Source organism: Lynx rufus, unplaced genomic scaffold, assembly GCF_022079265.1.
Source record: "Lynx rufus isolate CCGP_SWC_20201006 ecotype Redwood Valley unplaced genomic scaffold, mLynRuf1.p SCAF_16, whole genome shotgun sequence".
Taxonomy (NCBI): domain Eukaryota; kingdom Metazoa; phylum Chordata; class Mammalia; order Carnivora; family Felidae; genus Lynx; species Lynx rufus.
Window position 1 is genome coordinate 50,902,869 of NW_025814830.1, and position 18,033 is coordinate 50,920,901.

Sequence of the window (18,033 nt, forward strand, 5' to 3'; positions counted from 1 at the left end):
GCCCTGCCTCACGCCGACCTCAGCCTGGGGATGAAACCTGGACAGGAAACACTCCCTCCCACTGCCCACACACCGAGGATCTTATAGCCTTTTATCGTGCTTGAAAAATGATTTGCTTCCTTGGAACCAAGCTAAGAAGTTCAGCATGTAGATTTTGAAAAGCCACCGTGTGAACCATCTACTGCTTTGAAACCAGCAAAGAAGAGTGAGCCCTGGGAAGGGTAGCTCTGCCACGCTTTTTAATTGCTATTTATTGTCCCTTAAAAAGGCTCCTTGCTTCACTTTCAAGTTGCCCTGCCTGCGTATTGAAATCGGAAAGTTGAGCACATGCCCATGGCAGACATGTCCCGGTCTGGCAGCTCCAATTCCGTTCTCCCCAAAGGCTTATTAGGACGGACCGAAGGAGATACCACCTGCCTCCGGCACCCTTCAGTCTGGGGCCATTGCTCATGGCTGTCCCCCTGCCTGAAACCCTGTCCTACTCGGATCAGGCCTCAGCTCCTGACTTGGCTGCAGGTTGGACTCACCTGGGGGTTCTGAGACCACACCTGGGCGGACCCCGGTGTAGACCAGTGAAGGCAGAACCTCTGGGTGGAGGTGGAGGACCTGGAAGGGGGGGGTGGCGCAAGGGCGTGGTCTCAGCCCACAGAGGCTTTCAATTTGCAACCAGGGAGAACCAACCTCGTCTGGCAAATTCCTGTTGGCCCTACAGGTGTCAGGGTCATTGCTCCCCTCAGAGGACCTCGTACGTGCCAATGGCACTTGCAGCTCCTGCTGAACCCTTGTCCCCGGCAAGGGAGCTTGTTCAGTCACCGGACCCGTGAAGCTCTGAGAGCCAGAGCCCGTCCTCCTGTCAGCTGATTGTCCCACGCACGTCACAGGGCCTGGCCCTTGGAGGGTCCTTGTTAAGCTTTTAACCACTTTAACTCAATGAACGCATGACGTGCGGACGAGAAATGAGTGGGTCTCTGAAAGGACGCGGGTCTGTCTTTAACATTGGGAACATTTCCCAAGTGGCAAGTGCTCTCCACAGAGAATGGGCAAGAGTGAGGTATACTTAAAAGTCTGGGATGTCCCGGCTGCCCCAGATTCTCTTGCGTTTGGGCCAGCTGGGGTCAGAGGAAGGTGGGGCCCCTTGGCACGGTGGCCTGTTTTTGTAGGGCGGTGCAGGGGTTGTCCCAGGCGGGGCCGGGCTGGGAGGGGCGTGGGCGCGCACAGACAGCTCTGTGGCCGCCCTGCGCGTCCGGCGGGGCTCCGGGGGGCTGCCTCCAGGGGGATTCGTGAGCACTAGCCTTCCCTTCCGACAGCTATCCTTGCATAAGCCGCCACCGTGGGAGGAGGCGTTGTGGACCTACGAGGGGTGGCTTCCACTCCTGGCTCAGTAGTTTGGGTTTTTGTCTTGATCCTAAATGTGAAAACAAAGACCCCCCCCCGCTCCCCCACCTCAAAAGCTGCCATTTATTGAGAGCTCATTATCTGCCGGGACCTGTGTTAGATGTCATTTTTGCTTTTAGACCCCGGCAAGAGGGGCCCCTGCTCTGGCCTGGGCATTTGGGGGGCCCTAATCCAGACTTTCTCTGGCAGTGTCCCTCCTTCACAGAGTGGGGGGTTCTTCGGGCCAAGGGGCCATGTGCCCACCCAGCCAGGTGCCTTCCCCTTCCCCAGCCACGAACCAGCTACCTGGGATCCGTGAATTCCCTCCCCCAAAAGCCCCAACACTGCTTCCAGCACCTGCCTCTGTCTTCCTAAAGGCAGGCCGTGCCCCTGGTGTACAGGCCTCAGACCCACAAGGTGGCCAGAATTTGGCTCTTGGCTTCGGTCGTGCTGGCTGGGGCTTCTGTGCAGTGGGAAGAAAGGGGGACAGGGACAAAGAACCCGGGCCCAGAGGCTGGCCCTTGTCTGCCACCCTATTCTGGCTCAGAACTCAAGGAGTCCTAGAATTCCAAATTCACACATCCTTCCAGACCAGCACTGTGCAAGAGTCCACTGCGGCTATGACACATTCTCTGTCTATCTGAGGCAGTAGCCACGAGACACGTGTGCCATTGAAATGTGCCTTGTGCAGCTGAGGAAGAGGATGTGTAATTGTTCTTAAGTTTAAGTAAAATGTAAATAGCCACATGTGGTTAGCGGTTGCCCTATCGGACAGCGCACTTCTGCGTTATGAAGGTCTGTGTGTCGAGGAGGGGGAGAAAATGGTATTTCATGTAACAGTTTGCTCAACGCATTTAGACATAGGGTACGTGGGTCTCCACTCTGCTTGTTGGTCTTGAAAATTTGTGGAACCGTTAAATGCTTTGCGAGCCTCTCATCTAATCAGTAGGACGCCCCTCTGAGTTGCTTGCTGTCCCCATGACTACGGATGAGAGAGAAAGTAACTTGCCCAACATTGCAGAAACATCCGTGGGATTTTGAGCTGGGATTTGCATGCGTGTCTCTCTGGCTCCAAGTTACTAACTACAATGTGCCTGGCCCTGGCCCAGGTGTTTTCATCACCATTGTTTAATTGTAACTAGTCTTCAGCTGCAGGTCAAAGCAACCTCACTTGTGCTCACCACCCATTCAAAAAGTTACGAATCGCCCCCATATTTTACAAACTACGGAACAGCCTCAGGGAGGCCTGGGGGCTGAGGGTGGGTGGGGGGGGGAGGCTGCTCAAGTTCACACAGAAAGCCAGAGAGCCAGATTTCACACACAGGGCTTCTGACCCCCAAAGCCAGTGTTTCGGGGGATTACCGAGATGGCTGCTTCGCACAGAGTTGCCTCGAGTTGGGGGATTTCAAAACAAACCTGTAGGATTTTGTTGAATTTGGGCTGGAAAGCTGTTTCTTCCCAAAGCAAAAAGCAGCTGAGTCACGTTGGTGACTGCTATGTGGAAAAATTCAGTTTATCCCTCAACCAGTCTGACCAGTTTCAGGCCAGAATTATAAGTCTCTGCAGACCGACTCCCCGAGACACAAGCCCAGGGCATGCACAACAGGCCTGTTGCTGTCGGGTGACGACAAGGCACCAGGCAGAGCCTCTGCTGATTTGTGGCTCGATGCAGGAGGAGGCATTCCAGAACTTCAGTTTACAAGACAGCACCGAGGTGCCGGGTGCCGGGTGGGACTTTTTCACGCATTTCATCTCCTTGAATTCCTGCAGCCACCCTGTGAAGCACATGTTTTGCACCTTGACAGTGGAAGGAAAAGCTTACTGAGTTAGGCATCCACTCCGTTCATCCAGCAGTTCCTTCCTGGGAGCTGTGCCTTGGCGACATTGCGGATTGAGTGGTCAAGGGAGGGGATGTTTTGAGCAGAGACCTGCAGGACGGGAAGGGACTGGCCTCAGGGCCTTTGTACCTGCTTTGCCCTACTGCCTTCAGTGCTCTTGCTTTGGAGCGCAAGACTTGCAGTGTGAAGGGCCCAAACTCTTCTTCCCTCTGTGGCCTTGGACAAATCACCTTCCTTCTCCGGGCCTGCTTCCTCTTCTGTAAGTTGAGGGGTTGAACTAAGCAAATCTCAAAGGGCCCCTGCAGCCCGGCTGCTATAGGGTGCAGTACCTTAGCATCCCCTTCCCGGCAAAAAGCTGCTATCACTCAAACAGGTTTCATTTAATTATAAAATCCCATTTTGGAAAATTTGGGAAGTAGAGAAGTTTAAATGAGGAGAAGTCAGCCATAACAATAACTCTTGCCCTGTAGACTCCGTGAAGGCAGGGACTGCGTCTTGCTTCTCCTCCATCGTCTGACCTGCGCTCACCCCCAGTGGTATAGTGAGTAACATAATAACAACAATGGTAATAATAAAACAATGATGGTGTTATCAGCTTGCAACTAGCATTTATTTAGCACTGACTGTTAACCAGACCCTCCTGTAAACCGTTTTCAGGGATTATTTTATTCAACCTGCACAATAACTTAGAGACACATATACACTCTTTACACATATACACATCTGCTGTACCTCACTATAAAGATGAGGCAGCGGCTTCCCAGGTACTAAGTAACTTGCTCAAGTGCCCATAGCTCCTACGTAGGGAAATGGGGAGTAGTAGAAGCTCAATAAAGAATCGATTGTTTTCAATCCCTCTCCTGGATTACAAACACGACGGGTAAGACCCTAAACAAAGTCTGATTGTAAGTTGAGACCAAGGAATGTCCTTGGTCGATCTTTGACTCCCAAGTAATGATGATTGCCTGTTCGTTTTCATTTCAGCAGTGGTTTTCATAGGAGAAAGTCCTGAAAATACAGGGAAGTGTAGAAAAAGGAAGTCCCCATAATTCCACTGCCTGCTGTCTTGTTAGTATTTGGTGTATTTCCCCCAGGCTCTTTTCAGTGTCATTTTTTTTTTTTTTTTTGACCTCATTGAGCTCAGGCTGCGTATACAATTTACTCTGCTGCAGTTCTCAGTACTCTCTCATGAGCATTTCCCATGTTATTATGAACTCTTTATAAACATCCTTTTAATGACTGATGCAGCCTTGTACAGGTGAATCACCTAGTATTTAAAAAGTGAGAACCTACTAGCACATTAGTTTTACCTGTGAAAGATAATGTAGCCCAGAGTAGTAGAAAAGGGCCAGGAGTTTAGGGACCCTCATCCCACCACCTACCAGCTACACCCTCTCAGAGAATGAGAATAATACTGATAATACAGGGGCGCCTGGGTGGCTCAGTCGGTTAAGCGTCAAATTCTTGATGTGAGCTCAGGTCATGATCCCATGGGTCCGTGAGATCAAGCCCCATGCTGGGCTCTGTGCTGACATGGTGGATCCTGCTTGGAATTCTTTCTCTCCCTCTCTCTCTGCTCTTCCCCATTGTGCATGTGTGTTTGCTCTCCCTCCTTCCCTCTCTCTCTCTCTCTCTCTCAAAATATACATTAAAAAAAAAAAGAATACCAATAATATAATAGCTGCTTCCTGTGGTTTACATGAGGCCAGAAGAAGATGACATCCTCTAGGGGCACCTGGCTAGCTCAGTTGGTTGAGCAACTTCAGCCCAGGTCATGATCTCGTGGTTCACAAGTTTGAGCCCCGCATCGGGTTCTGTGCTGACAGCTCAGAGCCTGGAGCCTGCTTCGGATTCTGTGTCTCCCCCTCTCTCTGCCCCTCCCCAGCTTGCGTGCTCTCTCACGCTCTCAAAAATAATTAAAAACATTAAAAAAAATTTTTTGAAAGATGACATCCTCTAAAGCACTTTTTTTTTTTTAATTTTTTTTTCAACGTTTATTTATTTTTGGGACAGAGAGAGACAGAGCATGAACGGGGGAGGGGCAGAGAGAGAGAGAGACACAGAATCGGAAACAGGCTCCAGGCTCTGAGCCATCAGCCCAGAGCCTGACGCGGGGCTCGAACTCCCAGACCGCGAGATCGTGACCTGACTGAAGTCGGACACTTAACCGACTGCGCCACCCAGGCGCCCCAGCACTTTTTTTTTTTTTTATGCTATGAGTTTATTTATTTACTTTGAGAGAGAGAAGGAGAGAGGATGAGAGAAAATCCCAAGCAGGCTCCCCTAAACCACTTTGTTAAACATACACGGTATAGCACTTGTTTGCTCTGGGTAACAAGTGGTCGATTTTTTTCTTGAAAACTGATTCTTTCAGAATGCAGAAGTGGGATCAAATGTAGTCAAACTGGCATCCACAACGGCAAGAGCCCTGAAGGAAAAAGATGACCGAGTCTACTGCCAGCCGGAGCTGCTTTATGAAGGTAAAATGCCTCCTTTCCGGATGCTCAGGGAAGGAGCAGGACCTCAGGAATCCCCCGAGGCCTCTCAGTACCTCCTTCTGATGCCGAAGAGCTGTGCATGGTCACGGGGCAAACGGAAGGGCTCTCGGGGTGCCCCGGTAGAAAGCATCTAGGGACAGTTCTCTTTCGCGTATCTTCAAACGCCTCCCAGGAGGGCACTGGGGGTGGGGGTGCTCATTGGATGATTTCACAGCTGGCCTCTGTAAATGCTCCAATTTGTCAAAGGCTGACTTACTGAAGAGGGACAGCTTGTTTTTGCGTTTCTGCTTGTACCCCTTGAAAATACCCTGCGGGACGGGCCATCAGCCCCCTTTTACGGAGGAGAAAATGGCTCAGAGAGGCTGGGCTCGGCACAGCGTGTAAACCGCTCCCATAAAAGTCGTACCCGTAAGGGCAGGTCTTCTCAACCTGGGCACCCCTGACAATGGGGGCTGGGTCATTCTCTGTGACGGGGGCCATCCTGGGCGCTAGGATGTAGAGCAGCATCCCTGGCCTTGACCCACCAGATGCCTGTAGCACCTGCACCCTGAATTGGCGTGACCAAAAACATGTCCAGACATCGCCAACGTCCCTGGGGGCACCATTACCCTGACTGAGAACCGCTGCCCTAGGAGCCTATGAGGCAGGGACCGTGTTCCTGTGCTCAGTGTATCACCAGCACGTGACAAAAGCGTGACTTACAGGGGGAGGTCTGTGCTCAACACGGGCAAGGAACGAGGGTGCTAGAGGGTGGCAGGGCGCGGTTCTGCCTTGCTCTCCACGTCAGCTGCCCCCTACCGGGTTCAGGCATCTGGAGGGACACCGTCCTGGGGACTTTGTTAGGATGACCCCAGCTTTGCCCATAAGAACCCTTGCTGTAAACGGCATCTTGTGGATGCTTGAACAGGCTCTGTGTGGGGCCCCCACCGCTGGGAGTCATCTTTAGAAGTGAATGTATAGATCTTGGTCCCAATTCTTAAGGCATAAACCCCCATCTCTGCTCCCCCGCCACATGGCATGGGCAGACGGAGGCTTAAAACGTTCTGGGTGTTTTTGCATCTGAGAAGAGAATTCTCGCTTATTGTGGCAAACTTGGGCAATGCTGAGAAGCATGGCAATAGACAGCTCCCTCGTAATCCCTCCGTCCATGGTAACCCTTTGGAAATCCCCATTGTCTTTCTGTCGGGTGTGGGTTCCTTGGCATATGCCAGCCGTCTTCTAGGGCTCCCCAGACATCGCCTCATCTCACCCCAACAGTCTCATCCTGTTGTCCTTGACGTTACATGAGTTCGCGTCCGTGAAGCGCTTCACCGAGAACCTGGCCCCCAGTGAGAGTCCAGCACAAAGTAGAAGTTACCAGAACAATCCTGGGAGGCAGGTGTTGGCACGTGTTATTCTTGTTTTAGAGCTGAGGATGGCAAAGGTGAGGATAATTCAGTAACCTGCCCACAGATAGGCAGCAGAGTCAGGATCTGAACCCAGGTCTCTCAGACTCCAAAGCCCTTACCCTCTGGATCTATAGTTTTACAAAATGTATACCATACCATCCACGATATTTAGAAATGGCTTCTTCCGTTTAATGGACATAGCCTGAGAACTTCCCTACATCCTGAAGATTCTTCAAGAGCGTGGCTTCAATAGCCTCACGGAATTCGCAGGGATGAATCATATTTTACATAACCAAGTCATTTACAGGGTGGAGATTGGGGGGGCGGGGTGCGATCCTAGACCAGGTTTGAGGCCCAGGAGCACCACGGGAAGTCTGGGGCCAACTGTGGGCATCTTTTTCCGATTTCTGTATGTGGGTGGTCCCTCTTCACATTCACCAGGACATCTCTTGGAACTCTCCTGACTACTTGCCTGTGGGAGTGGACATCTTCCCACCTCTCCCAGCCATGCAGGGGCACGAGAGCCTGATAACTGATGCTCCCCGCCTGTGTCCTCTTTTCCCAGACATTATATTTTCACCAGCAGTTGGCTCCAGCTGCCTGGGATATTTCATACAAAGGGGACTTTCATCCCAGCACTTAGAGATTCAAGGGCTCCTGGTGGCTCAGTCGGTTAAGTGACTTCAGCTCAGGTCATGATCTCATGGTTTGTGGGTTCGAACCCTGCATTGGGCTCTATGCTGACAGCTCAGAGCATGGAGCCTGCTTTGGATTCTGTGTCTCCTTCTCTCTGCCCCTCCCCTGCTTACACTCTGTGTGTCTCTCTCTTCCTCTCATAAATAAACATTAAACTTAGAGATTCAACCTGACACACCAGACATGTATGTATGCATGTACACCGACAAAATTTTCACGTCTTTTTGATTACAAAAGTAATAGGTACAACAAAAAATTCATGAAACATGAAACCCATAGGTATACACTATAAAACATAAACTACAAGGAAGTTCTAACCCCAGCAGTGCTTCTGAACCTTTTCTTTTGTAACATAGTGGAGATAATTCTATAACCAGCCTTTTACACTTTATCTTATGATATGGACACTTTCCCGTATTATTAAAATTCTTTGTAAACATTAGTTTTATGTATGTTATTACGTGAATTCACCAGATTTGTTTAACTATTCCCCATTGAGACTCCTTTCCATGGTTTCAGGGGTTTTTCTTTTTGGTCTACACCCCCACACATGTGCACGCACGCGAGTATTTTTTTTTTTTTTTGAAGAGCTTTAAAAAAAAATTGCAGTGGCCTCTGATTTTAATCATGCAATTCTCTCTGATTTCTATCTTGGATAATTAAAGATGCTTATACACTTAAAAAACTAGGTCTGTCTTACCTTGCTCCGGAACCTTCTAATAGAGCCAGAGTAATTATCAGAGGTTCCCTCCCCCTGCTCTGCTACCAACCTTGATCTAATCCAGGGCCTGAAGCAAGTTCAGGGATCCTGGATAGGGAGCCATTTTTGTGGAAAGGATGCCCAGCCTGGCATGAAGGGTAGATGTTCCCAGCCTGCGGTGATGGGGACTTCATCAGCCGTGTCCTTCTCTCCAGGCTTAGAGCTGCCTCGGATCAATTATGCTCACAACGGGAAGCCCTACCGCTATGTCTTTGCGGCCGAAGTTCACTGGAGTCCCATCCCAACCAAGGTACCAATCCCCGTGTGATTTGGGCTGGTGCTCCCAACAATGATCGTGTCCACCTGCAAAGCTGAACTCTAGGATCTCAGACTGGGTGACCTTGATCAGAAAAGGGAGGTCTTTTTGGGGACAGAGGGCAGATCAGAGAGTGAGGTCAGTGGGACAAAATACAGGGAAAGCAATGATAGGCCAGCCAAGGGAGGGAGCCATACCTGAGGGGCTGAAGCTCAGGAAGGAGGTCACGGCTATGGTTCATCCATTGATTTCTTTATTTAGCGTGTTTATTGAGCACCAACCATGTGCTACACCATGCAGGCACTGAGGATAAGGAAGTGAACAGGGGGATCCCAGCCTCTGCCTTCAAGGAACTCACCCTCTCGAGCAGAGGGCTGAAACTCGGACATTTATTTTGTTTTTTAAACTACAATTTGTTGAACAATTACTGTATCCCAGGGACTATACTCAGTGTTATACACGCGTCACTTGTCTTTAACGTCTTCATTTTTTAATAATAAAATGGAATACCTTTTTTAAAAAATGCAAACAGTGCAAAAATGTACAGAGCAAACAATTAAGGTTCACACACACACACCCCTAGCCACTCCCCACTTGTCCCACACCCTGAGGGGAAACAGGTCTGTTACAGATTAAGAGAAGTCCAGGGACTTGCACTTTTTTTTTTTTTTAACGTTTATTCAGTTTTTGAGAGACAGAGAGAGACAGGGAATGAGCAGGGGGAGACAGAGAGGGAGACACACAATCTGAAGCAGGCTCCAGGCTCTGAGCTGTCAGCACAGAGCCCAACACGGGGCTCAAACTCACAAACTGCGAGATCATGACCTGAGCTGAAGTTGGAGGCTTAACTGACCAAGCCACCCAGGCGCCCTCAAACTTCACTGTTGGGGTTTTTTTTTCATATTTTATTTTATTTTATTTTATTTTATTTTATTTTATTTTATTATTTTATTTTATTTTATTATTTTATTTTATTTTATTATTTTTTAAGTAAAATTTTTACTATTTTTAAAAAATTTACATCCAGATTAGCATATAGTGCAACAATGATTTCAGGAGTAGATTCCCTAATGCCCCTTACCCATTTAGCCCATCCACCCTGTCACAATCCCTCCAGGAACCCTCTGTTTGTTCTCCATATTTAAGAGTCTCTCATGTTTTGTCTCTCCCTGTTTTTATATTATTTTTGCTTCCCTTCCCTTGTGTTCATCTGTTCTGTGTCTTAAAGTCCCCATATGAATGACGTCATATGATATTTGTCTTTCTCTGACTAATTTCACTTAGCATAATACCCTCTAGTTCCATCCACATAGTTGCAAATGGCAAGATTTCATTCTTTTTGATTGCCGAGTAATACTCCATTGTATGTATGTGTGTGTGTATATATATATATATATATATATATATATATATATATATATATCACATCTTCTTTATCCATTCATCCATCAGTGGACATGTGGACATTTGGGCTCTTTCCATACTTTGGCTATTGTTGATTAGGGACTTGCACTTTTAAAACAACAAAAGGATAGTATTATCCTTTAAATGTTTGCATTGAGTTCACTAGTTTATTTAACACACACAAAAGTCGCAATGTAGCGTCAAACACCAGATAAATTTAGGATTTTTATTTTTAGAAGAATTCAGTGCATAGTGTTAGCTGTGGTTTGGCAGGAGGATCTCTGCTTACAGGTGGAGGAGGCAGCTAGCTGCTTTCGTGTCTGCTGTTACACGGACCCCAGGTAGATGTCATTTGTAGCCTCCACTCGAGGGGCTTAATCCTCTCTGTGGGAATTGTTGCTGTGTGTTTTCAGGGGAAGACCGTGCTCTCTAATAATTTGCTCACATGTCTCTCCTCTTTGGGTATACAGATCCTGAAATACGACATTCTCACAAAGTCATCCTTAAAATGGGGACAGGAGCACTGCTGGCCAGCAGAACCCCTGTTTGTCCCCATGCCAGGTGCCAAGGACGAGGATGACGGTAAGACTCCAGGAAGGGGAGCCCGCTTGCCGCATTCTGCTTGTGATCACCCCTCAGTCAGAGACGTCATTTGGAGGCAGTGACCCTCCCTCCGCATCCCCCACATCACACCGCCACTGGAGCCAGGCTTTGAAGCCCGGGTCCTTCTTTTTTTTTTTTTAATTTTTTTTTCAACGTTTTTTATTTATTTTTGGGACAGAGAGAGACAGAGCATGAACGGGCGAGGGGCAGAGAGAGAGGGAGACACAGAATCGGAAACAGGCTCCAGGCTCTGAGCCATCAGCCCAGAGCCCGACGCGGGGCTCGAACTCACGGACCGCGAGATCGCGAGATCCCGCAAGATCGCGAGATCGTGACCTGGCTGAAGTCGGACGCTTAACCGACTGCGCCACCCAGGCGCCCCAAAGCCCGGGTCCTTCTGAGTCCAAAGCTGTGAGTTAGGGAGTCCCTCTAAACACCCTCACTGCTGACACCAACTGCAAGTTCAGGGGTCCCCCAGTCCCTGGGTTTCGATAGAAGGAATCACAGAACACACCGAAAACTGTTAGGGTTGTGGGTTGTCACAGTGAAAGGATGCAGACTGAAAGAAAAGAGGCTCATGGGACAGAATCCAGGAGATTTCCATTCGTGGAGTGTCTGGTTGTCCCAGGAGGTCATGGCCCACCCCAGCTCCAACAGTATGGAATATCACTGACCGAGGCAACTCACCCAAGCCTTGGGGTCAGAGCTTTTTAGGTGCCTGGTCGTGTGCACATGGTTGGTTGGCTGTGTGGTTGATCCTTAGCCTTCAGCCCCTCTGGAGGTCAAGATGACGTCCAAATTGCTTTGCTAGGATAGATCATCAGACTGGCCCCAGGTAAATAAAGATATTCTTAGGAGGCAGGACATTACAGGGGCTTAGAGGTCACCTCCCAGGAGGAAAGGTCAGACCTCCCTTTGTGGGACGTTAAATTTTTTACTACACAAAGCCCACTTCCTTTCCACTTGACAATTCATTGCAGTGGCTGGGACACAATTCTTAACCATCTCTAAGCGTGTACCTTTTGTACGGAGCACCGGTAAATGCGCATTTGTGGCCCACCTCTCTTTTGTAGATTTCCACATGACCAAATGGTCTTTTCCCTCCTTGATTCGGTCTTTGCCCCAGAATCCTCTGCACACACTTCCGGGGATGCCAAGGTGGGGTCAACTAGGACCACGGGTGGGGCTGTCCACACCTGCAGGGGAGGGCGAGCTGCCCCACTGGGCCTGCCAGCTGCTTCCCTGAGGTGGGGAGTGGTTTTCTGCCTGGGCTGTGTCTTCCTACTAATCATGCGTGGCATGGCGCACCAGGCAGGGGGCCCCAGGTTGCTGTCATCTCTGAGGTGGGGGATTGTTCGTAGCACATCCTGCTGAGGCTGGCCTCCCACTGGCTGGGCCAGTGCTCCCCCTACATTCTCTGGTGAGCAGGGAGTGGCATTGTGTTCATTCCACCAAAGGAGAGGCTGCGAAAATGATGTGATTTACCTACAGCCACACACCCCGTACCTACCGAGTTAGGATTTTAATCCACGCCAATCTAACTTGGACTATGCTCAACCACCCTGAAGCCCAGAAGGCTTTGGGAGGACTCACGAACGCTTGTTGTAAGTTTATGTGCATTCTTTCATTTAATCCTACCTCCCTTGAGAGTGAATACTTAGAATATTTCCATTTATGTTTTTTACAGAGGGGAAGGCGGAGGCTACTAGTGTGCTGCTTTGGGCATGAAGTCCATTGGGCTCATTCAAATGCCATTGAGTGCAGCTAGTCTGAGTCTAGCTAGGTGCCATGTATTCGCTTCAACGCAGCCTCGAAACTAATCCTCTGTGATCAGGCTTTCTAAACAGTATAGTCCGATAGCCATTCTTCAGTGCACACAATATTTTACAAAATGCTTTCACGATTCACCACGCAAGAGATCGTCCCAGCAGCCCTGCAAGGGTAGTGAGAATCAACCTTACTCTGCAGATGAGCAGACTAAGGGTCGGAGAGGTCAAGGACCTGGCCCCCAGCAGGGCTGGAGCCAGGTATTCTGGTTCCTCATTCCTAGTTGCCTCCTGCTCACACAGAACATCACATCTGCCTTCCTTTTGTTTTGATTACGTCCTTACCTTCAAAGAGGACGGGGAGATACAGCTGAGAAATTTATCCCTCCAGCTGGAGGAAGTTCAAGTCTGCACTTCCACAAAACGTCTCTTTTTGTTTCCCCAAAGGAATTATCTTATCAGCCATCGTCTCTACCGATCCCCAAAAGCTTCCTTTTCTGCTTGTTCTGGATGCCAAAAGTTTCACAGAACTGGCTCGTGCGTCCATTGACGCAGAGGTGCACCTGGATCTCCACGGGTTATTCATCCCGGACGCAGACGGGGACGCGAGGGAGCAGGCCCCTTCCCAGGAACAGCCGGACAGGGTTCCAGACTGCCATGTGGCCCCATGGACCTGAGTGGGTTGGGCCTGTGGGCTCGCTTCCTCTCTGGGCGAAGGGGGATCCTTCATTTCCTTTTGACCTTATGCTTTGTGCGGTGGCTTTGAGACAAAGGTATGGAAACAGTGTCTTTTCTTTCGTCTTATTTTGGCCCCAAAACCATTGTTTGAAAGTGGGTCAAATATGTATTGATTAGCTTAAGCATTTCCAAGAAAGCCCTTTTCCTTTCTTATAAAACCATGCCCAGAAATTGTATTAAGGCACATAATCATCCTTCTTAGAATGAGCAACCACTGATGTACCAGAGAAGAGGCAGGTAACTATTTGTCATTGCTGCTTCCTCCTGCCCCTCGTCTCCCTCTTTCCAGTAGACTAGACTGTGCATCTGGGAGATCTAGATTTCTCAACCATGCGTTGTTAGTAAAATCTGTGGCCAGGAAGGCATATTGCCTTGTGGTCATTCCATGCAAGGCATGGCATAATGTAAAATAATGAAAGTGTTAAAGTCTGTTCCAACCTTATTTAATTTTTACGTGGCTTCTTTTCTCTGAAGTTCTTCTAAGGCAATAAAATAGAGTGCAGTTCGTAGCCAGCCAGATGCCCCAGTACAACAGATTGGGACAGCAGATTGGTGTGGCAGTCCCCTTTGCAGGAGAGGGTTAAGGAGCTGGATGGTGACCCAACTGGCCATGGCCAAGGGGCTAGAATCCAGGACCAAGGCCCAGGCCAGGGCTGGCATGAGGAGTTCTTGCCTAATGCTGAGAACCAGGGCAGGGAGCCCTGCCAGTGTTTGTAGGGGAGAGAAGGCTCCCCAAGCTTAATGTGCTGCCGGGATAGACCAGGTGTTTGGGCAGAGATGGAAGGAGGTTGGTAGTAGGGATGATGGAAGCTTGGAACACGCCAAGAAGGGTCCCACGTGAGTACTGGGAACCCCATGGACATTTGAGTCTCACCTTTATAGTCCAGTGGGTTTGTGGTATGGAGACCCAAAGGCAGGCAAGATAATCCCCAAGGACCCATGTCATAGGGTCAGAGAAGCTGGGATTCCACCCTTATTCTGCACCTGCCTCCTCTCCTAAATCTGGATTTCACTCAGTCACCAGTAGAGATTCAGTGACATGTATTGAGACAGGAAGGAATGAATCTCTGGTGACATTGCATGGAATACCCCAGAGCGGGCAGAGCTCTGAAGGATGGTCTGGACTTTTACCCTGCAAAAACACCATGAGGCCATACTTAGCTTCCACTGAAATGCAGGGTCCATCAGGTCTGGGGGTTGGGTTTTGTTTTGGGGGTGTTTTTTGGACATTTTTATTTAAATAATTGAAGATTCATGTACGCGTGTAAGAAATAATACAAAAGAGATCCCTCGTGGACTTTACCCATTTTTTCCAATGGTAACATTATAGTATAGTTATCACAACCAGGATATGACATTGATTCAGTCCACAGATCTTTTTCAGATCCCCCCAGTTTTATTTGTATTCGTTGGTGTGCATGCTTAGTTCTACGCAATTTTATCATGCGTGTAGATTCCTTATTCCACCACCATGATCAAGATACCAAATGGCACATCAACACAAGGATTCCGTGGGGTGCTTTCTTATCACTATACCTACCTGTCTCCCACCATGACCTTCCCCCATCCCTAACCCATGGCAACCACCATTTCTAAAATTTTATCATTTGAAAACTGCTATATCAATGGAATCACCAGTATTAACTGTTGGAGATTGACTCTTCTCCACAGAATTGCTTGCAGATTCATCCACATTGTTCTACGTTGGGTGTGTTTTGTTCACTACTGTATCCTCGGCACCTAGAACACTGCCCGGTGCCTCACAGGCTCTCAATAATAAATATTGGTTGGGTGATTGCACGAGTGAATTCCTTCAACACACAGATTGTTGGTCGATAATGTACCAACAAGAAACGGATATTTTCCTAATGTTCTCCAGCTCCTTAACCCTCTCCTGCCTACAGTTCACATGGACCCCAACGACGACACACAGGTTCCTGCCCTGCCATCCCTGATCCCCTCCTCTCTCTCTTTCCCTGTTGGTTCCTCAGATCCCCTCCACCACCCCAGTGTTTCCATTTCACCCTCAGCTCATGGATCCCATTAAACAGAAACGTGACCCCTGGAGATGGCAGAATGAAGACCATCTACGCTTCCTTTGGAGATCCCAGCACCTCCAGCCTTCATGAGATGGGCTGGGAGGAAATGCCAGCCATGGTGGCCTGAGACCAGTACGACTGAGGTCTGCATTCAGATGGCACGAACGGAAAAGAGTCGACAGATGTGGCACTCACCTACTCATTATTCTACTTCACATATTTGAGAAGAGGGTGGAATTAAAAAGTGCTTCCCCACCCCCACTCTGCTCAATGCCAATTGCCAAACAGTATCCGGACCTACTCACGAAAAAGGGTGCAGTTCTGCAGGGAAGAAAAATATGTCCGTGGTTTGTTTACCTTGTTCAAGATGACAGGTGAGATACCAGACTGATGAGGAAGGCTGGCGCACCAAATCTTTTTTCCCCCAGTTTCAAAAACATTACAGGTCAGTGGCAGGATACCCGATTTATCTTGACCCTTAACTCCATTGTGTTTCATACACAGGCCAGGGTAATTAGCTCAAAATGTCACAGGAGCTAAGATGCACGCGCCTTTCTTGAAGGCGCCACAAGGCGGTCCGTCTTATCCTCTGAGCCTTCCTTGTTATGCTTCATGTGGGTGTAACGCATGACCAGGAAGTTTTACAGGAACAATCAATCACTCAGATTTGTTTGTTGCTTTGATAAAGCCACAGCATTTCACAAGTGCCCTGAGATGTGTCGGGTACTGGGTAAGCCCTCAGATGTTTGCAGACCCACTGACTTTTTCCTTCAAAGGTTTTTCTACTTTGATTCCAATTCAGGAATAAGCTGGGTGTATACTTGGACGAATCCACTCATGAGAAATCTTCGTGCTTTCGTGCTACATCCGCGTTACTGGTTCACACTCATTTCCTCCCAACCAAAGTTCCCCAGCGTGGGGCTGACGCCATTAGGAAGGGTTGCTGGTCCAGGTTAAGCACAAACACCTTTGATCACTTCTTAAGTTGTTCAAAGACTGTTTGGGTGGTTTTTAAATGGCCAAGAGAAGTCTTCCCCTTGGCAAATCAGGACATGCAGAAGAGTCATTACCACCTTCCTCATCGTCCAACGCTCATGAGGCCTGTGGCCTCTACCTCAACTTCCTTCTAGGCGTTTAGCTCAGCCGCCAGGTGCAGACGCACAAACAGTCGGCTGTACCAGCTGTTGGGGCACATCCGGAAACAGTCTCTTGAGGGCAAGCACCAGCAAAGAGGCTGAGGATTTTCTTGGACAAGGCGAGCAGAGAGAGACGTGGAGGCACCATGTTTGGGCAAGGTGGGGATGGGCCAGCCTTCTTTCCTCTTGGTGCTCATGCAAGGCTTCCCGGAGCCTTCAGGAGCGGAGTGTTTGGAGGGAGCTCGTGGCAGACAGCTGTCCTTGCAGGCGGAGGGTGTGCGCCGGAAAAGAGTAGGAGATGGGTGAACAAAGCACTCAGAGAGTGAATTCCCCAAAAAAGAGCAGTTGAAAGAGTGGGAGAATTAGGTGAATATTTTTCTCTGGTTATAAAAGTCACATGTGTCCATCGTGGAACACCTGGTTACATTGAAGAAGGAATGAGAAGAACACCCATAGTCCCACTGTCAAAGGAAAACCCCTGAAATCATTCTGCTGTGGTTTTGTTTTTCAATACTTAAAATATTTTTGTGCAGGGGCACCTGGGTGGCTCAGTCGATCAAGCATCTGACTTCCAGGTCACGATCTCATGGTTTGTGAGTTCGAGACCCATGCCAGGCTCTGTGCTGACAGCTCAGAGCCTGGAGCCTGCTTCGGATTCTATGTCTCCCTCTCTCTCTCTGCCCCTCCCCTACTCATGCTCTGTCTCAAAAATAAACATTTAAAAAAATTAATTAAATAAAATATTTTGGTACAGGGGTGCCTGGGTGGCCCAGTCAGTTAAACTTCCAACTTCGGCTCAGGTCATGATCTCGCCGTTCGTGAGTTCGAGCCCCACATCAGGCTCTGTGCTGACAGCTCGGAGCCTGGAGCCTACTTCTGATTCCGTGTCCCCCTGTCTCTCTCTGCCCCTCCCCTGCTCGCACTCTGGCTCTCTCTGTCTCTCAAAAATAAATAAACGTTAAAAAAAGTTAAAATAGTTTTGTACACAAATTATATAGTAGCAGTTAGTTTATAACCTACCTACCAGTTTATATATATATTATATATATACATAATATATATTATATATATTATATATATTAATAATATAATTAATATAATTAATATAATTATAAATATAATAATAAATATAACTATAAATATAAAATATTTATATTATAAATATAAATATAAAAATAAATATATAAATAAATATAAATATAAATAATAAATATAATAATATAATTAATATATATATTATCACCTGCTTCTTTCATTTAACATATGATTCAAGTACTTTCTCAAACTACTAAATTCTGGTTTTTTTAAGTTCATTTATTTGAGAGAGAGAGAGAGAGAGAGAGATCATGTGCTCGCAAGCGGGGGAGGAACAGAGAGGGAAGGAGAGAATCCCAAGCAGGCTCCCCCTGGCAGCTCAGAACCATGATGGCCTGAGCTGAAATCCAGTGTCAGATGCTTAACCTACTGAGCCAGCCAGGCGCCCCAAACTACTAAATTCTTCTAATGGGAGCACATTATTTCATCTCTGGGACATGGC

At 48.2% G+C, this 18,033-nt stretch overlaps 1 protein-coding gene across 1 annotated transcript in view; it reads left to right on the top strand.

Moving 5' to 3' along the window:
• BCO1 (beta-carotene oxygenase 1) overlaps positions 1–13,260 on the top strand; it is a 40,768-nt gene extending 27,508 nt beyond the window's left edge. The window contains exons 8-11 of the mRNA XM_047079316.1: positions 5,587–5,692; positions 8,710–8,804; positions 10,685–10,796; positions 13,031–13,260. Of these exons, the coding sequence (XP_046935272.1) occupies positions 5,587–5,692; positions 8,710–8,804; positions 10,685–10,796; positions 13,031–13,260 (543 nt within the window). The remainder of the gene's footprint in view (positions 1–5,586; positions 5,693–8,709; positions 8,805–10,684; positions 10,797–13,030) is intronic.
• The last annotated feature ends 4,773 nt before the right edge of the window (positions 13,261–18,033 follow it).